Source organism: Phaethon lepturus, unplaced genomic scaffold (assembly GCF_000687285.1).
Source record: "Phaethon lepturus isolate BGI_N335 unplaced genomic scaffold, ASM68728v1 scaffold8416, whole genome shotgun sequence".
NCBI lineage: Eukaryota > Metazoa > Chordata > Aves > Phaethontiformes > Phaethontidae > Phaethon > Phaethon lepturus.
Window position 1 is genome coordinate 1 of NW_010545514.1, and position 3718 is coordinate 3718.

At 44.1% G+C, this 3718-nt stretch overlaps 1 protein-coding gene across 1 annotated transcript in view; it reads right to left on the reverse strand.

The window, feature by feature from the left end:
• Positions 1-165: 165 nt before the first annotated feature.
• LOC104622243 (collagen alpha-1(IV) chain-like) overlaps positions 166-3718 on the reverse strand; it is a gene marked incomplete at its 3' end in the record, with an annotated part of 29677 nt that continues 26124 nt past the window's right edge. Inside the window, exons 21-26 of the mRNA XM_010288971.1 lie at positions 3178-3275; positions 2598-2748; positions 2149-2262; positions 1563-1730; positions 918-1007; positions 166-318 (exon numbers count right to left, since the gene is read on the reverse strand). Coding sequence (XP_010287273.1) covers positions 166-318; positions 918-1007; positions 1563-1730; positions 2149-2262; positions 2598-2748; positions 3178-3275 — 774 coding nt within the window. The remainder of the gene's footprint in view (positions 319-917; positions 1008-1562; positions 1731-2148; positions 2263-2597; positions 2749-3177; positions 3276-3718) is intronic.

Below are 3718 nucleotides of genomic sequence, written 5' to 3' on the forward strand. Positions count from 1 at the left end.
TCCAACCTTAGTGATTCTGTGAAATATCTGCATTTGCTGTGTGAAATTCTTTAACCTTATTTTAAAAACTGTTCTCTGAAACTAAGATACAACTGAACTCAAAACATTGCTGCTCAACAGTATATGAGGGTTAATTACACATCCAGAGTTAGAGACAAAAGTTACCTTTTTCTCCTTGATCTCCCTTTTGGCCTTTGAGACTAACCATGTCCATGTTGTCCATCGTTCCAGGTTTTCCTGGGAGACCAGCTTCACCTTTATCTCCTTTGACACCAGGATCACCCTGTGGTCCAATTACACCTTTGAAACCTTGGCTACCTATAAAGGGATAGCACAGAATATTATAGTGGCGTACAAAACTTTGCAAAAATATTTAGTAGACAGCAACAAATAAAATTAGCTATTTATTCAAATTTTAAGCACCAAATACCATGCTCTGGAACATCGCATTTATTTCATATGAAGTTTTTTATACCAGGACTTTGCAATAGCTCTGTCAAAAAAGTTGACATATTTTCCCACTTCACAGCCATTAGTTTTAGACTCTCAAAACAATAGGGATAGGAGTTTGGCACTTATACAGGATGTAATTTGAAGGATTTAATTAAGACTTTCCTGCTGTCTTTTTATAATTTTAAACACAGTATTTTTCTTGGAGTAATATCTATAGCATCCTTACACCTAGCAAACCCTTATGTTGTTAAAGAACAGATCAAAAATCCTGGCTTGGTGCCCAAATACCTGACTGCTCCTAAGATATGGCTTTCTAAATTACACTATTTCTAACTTACAGGGAAGTTACTTGACATAAAACTTTCCTTAGGTCAAGCATACTCCTTATATGTGGTTATTTACAGACTTGCCTTCTGCTGGGAAAAAGGTGTATTTTATAATTTTGATTTTGAGAAAAATCTTACCTTTTTCACCAGGCAACCCTCGATCTCCAACTGGTCCAGGAGTTCCTGGCAATCCAGGAGTTCCCATAACTCCCATTTCTCCTTTGGCTCCTGAAACCAAAGTGAAAGAGTGAATAACAGAAATAGAGCAAGCAGTGTAAAGAAGTACAAGAAATGGAATTATTTACTCCCTATCATACTAGGAATTGCACTACTTAAGGAAAAATGGGACAAAGAGATGATTAATTTAAAATAGCCTCATAGAGAATACAACAGCAAAAACAGTGTTATGAAAACCAGAATAAAACACAGTTTGTAATGGGTTTTTGCCAGATTCTTAAAACTCCTTACTACAGTAAACAATACTGTCATTAACAAAGGCATTATTAAAACCACATTCTGTCACTGAAACTGTGCAGAATAATCCCCTTTCATCATCACAGGCTAAAGGCTAGTTCCTGCAGGTTGCTGGATTTGATCCACCAAAGGACTTGAATAGCAGTTCAGTAACACGTGCACAGAGCTGCTTTACTGACGTCAGCCTGTGTGTTTTCCAAAGCTTGGGCTCTTTGATGGATCAATTCCCAACTGGGTGAAAGGGTGTGCTACCACAACTTAATACAACAGTTGCCAAAGATGCAGGTTTCCAAGGGAAAAGATGGTTACCTGCTGATCCTTTCAGTCCAACGGCCCCCTGCGGACCCGGCAAGCCAGGTAACCCCACAGAGCCTGGTACTCCGGGCTGGCCCTGGCTACCTTTATCCCCTTTTGGTCCTGGCATATCTAGACCTGGGACACCAGGGAAGCCCCTTTCTCCTTTTATTCCAGGAAATCCTAGGAGAAACAGAAGATACAGGATTAGTCCTTAATGGAGCATGGGTAACACCGTTAACAACAGTATTTGATAATGTCCACCTGCGGTTCAGAAATTACACAGCATGAATAATGAAGACTCAAAGCCAGACAGCAGAAGTAGTCATCATTTTCTAAGTGAGTCTTTGATCCTGTGTATACTACCCACTGATGGCCTGAGGAGACCAAACAAAATGGCAGGAGTTTTCTCAGGAGGCCTCACCCTGCATTTTGGACCAGATGGAGGAGACCCGATGACATGACCGCCCCCCTGCCCTGTGCACCCCCCACTGACCTCACACCACAAAACAGTTCACGAACAACACTTTCACCAACACCAATATCCATTTATTCCAAAAGTCCGCTCCTAAGCGCTGCCAGGGGAGTATTTTCCTCTCACCTGGCGGTCCCTGGGGTCCCGGCTGCCCAGCGGGTCCCGGCGATCCCTGTGGGCCCAGCCCTGGTGCACCCGGAGGGCCCTGCAAGCCTTGCAGTCCTGGGAGGCCGGGGTCGCCTGCGGGGAGACAGACATAGACCGAGCATCCCCCCACGTTATTTGAAATCTTGTTTGCCAAAGTGCTAGACAAGGTGCTTTGGAAGCACTTGGCCAACAAGACCTCATTTCAGCCTCTAACACCTCCTGCCTGGGCTCGGAGGAAGGGGCAGCTCTTTGCTGCTAGCATTTGCTACCTGTGGTTGGTAGGTGAAAACAAGGGGAAGGAAAAAGGGCAATACCCTGAGGTATCAGTAGGATATCTCAGTGGTGAAAAGACATTTTGTTGAATCTATGGGGCACTGACTTTAAAAAAGAAATAGAAATACAGAGCTGTATTTTTCCAGAGACATTACCTCTGAATCCTTGCTGTCCAGGTATGCCCGGAAAGCCCTGCTCGCCACGTAAGCCAGGCAGTCCTGGATTTCCCTTCTCTCCAGGGATGCCAGCTGGGCCCGGGGGGCCTGGCAATCCCTTAGGGCCAGGGAGACCTACACCAGGTTCACCCTAGCCAAAGAAACACAATAGATTAGGAATCAACACATCAAAACCAAGAATTCATTTACTGACTGTTTAAATCACTCAGAGGCGGAGTGCTACACGTGACTTCAGGGGAGAGCCGTAAGCCCTTTAGTGTTAATGCCAAGCATTCATCCATCTACTCCGTTCCTTTGTGTGCATAGTGGGAAACATAAGAAAAAGGCCAACTTTTTTTTTTTAAAGAGCAGGATCTTTGCACACATTCCTGGAAACATTCAGGGTCAGGTTGGATGGGGCCCTGTGCAACATGACCTAGTTGAAGATGTCCCTGCTCACTGCAAGGAGGTTGGATTAGATGACCTTTAAAGGTCCGTTCCAACGCAAACTGTTCTATGATTCTATGATTCCTGTTAACATGGACAGTCACAGATAATAGTATCAGCAGCTGACACCTACTTTTTGACCTTGTAAACCTGGTACACCTGGCAAACCATCCAGACCAGGAGTTCCCGGAGTCCCTGGCAGACCAGGCGAGCCAGGCTGACCTTGGAAACCTACAAAACAAAACAAAACTCCCATCATCATCATCTCTGCCTGTAAGTGTCCTCTGCTGTTTCTTCAAGCCTCTAACTGAACTATTCACATCCTCACAGGGACTTGTTTAAAAAGGTCTGTGTAGTCTTTCACGTCAAACTTTTAGGGATGTCAGCACCCAAGTGTCTCAACAGAGATTCAAATGCTGAGCTTTGTGCAGCATTTGGCTACTGATGAGAAGCAACCACCCAGAAGAAATAAATGCTGAGTGCCTCCTCTGAAATTAGTAGCCTTGTGGGTTCATGTCATTGAGAAACATCCTGCCTGCAAAACTGGGTTCCCAAAGTCTTCTTCAGAAAAGGCAACTTAATGTGTGGGGCATCAGACTGAGGGATGCACGACAAAATCTATCTGTGAATCAACACCTTTTGTTTACTGTCTATTGTATGATATATCCTACACG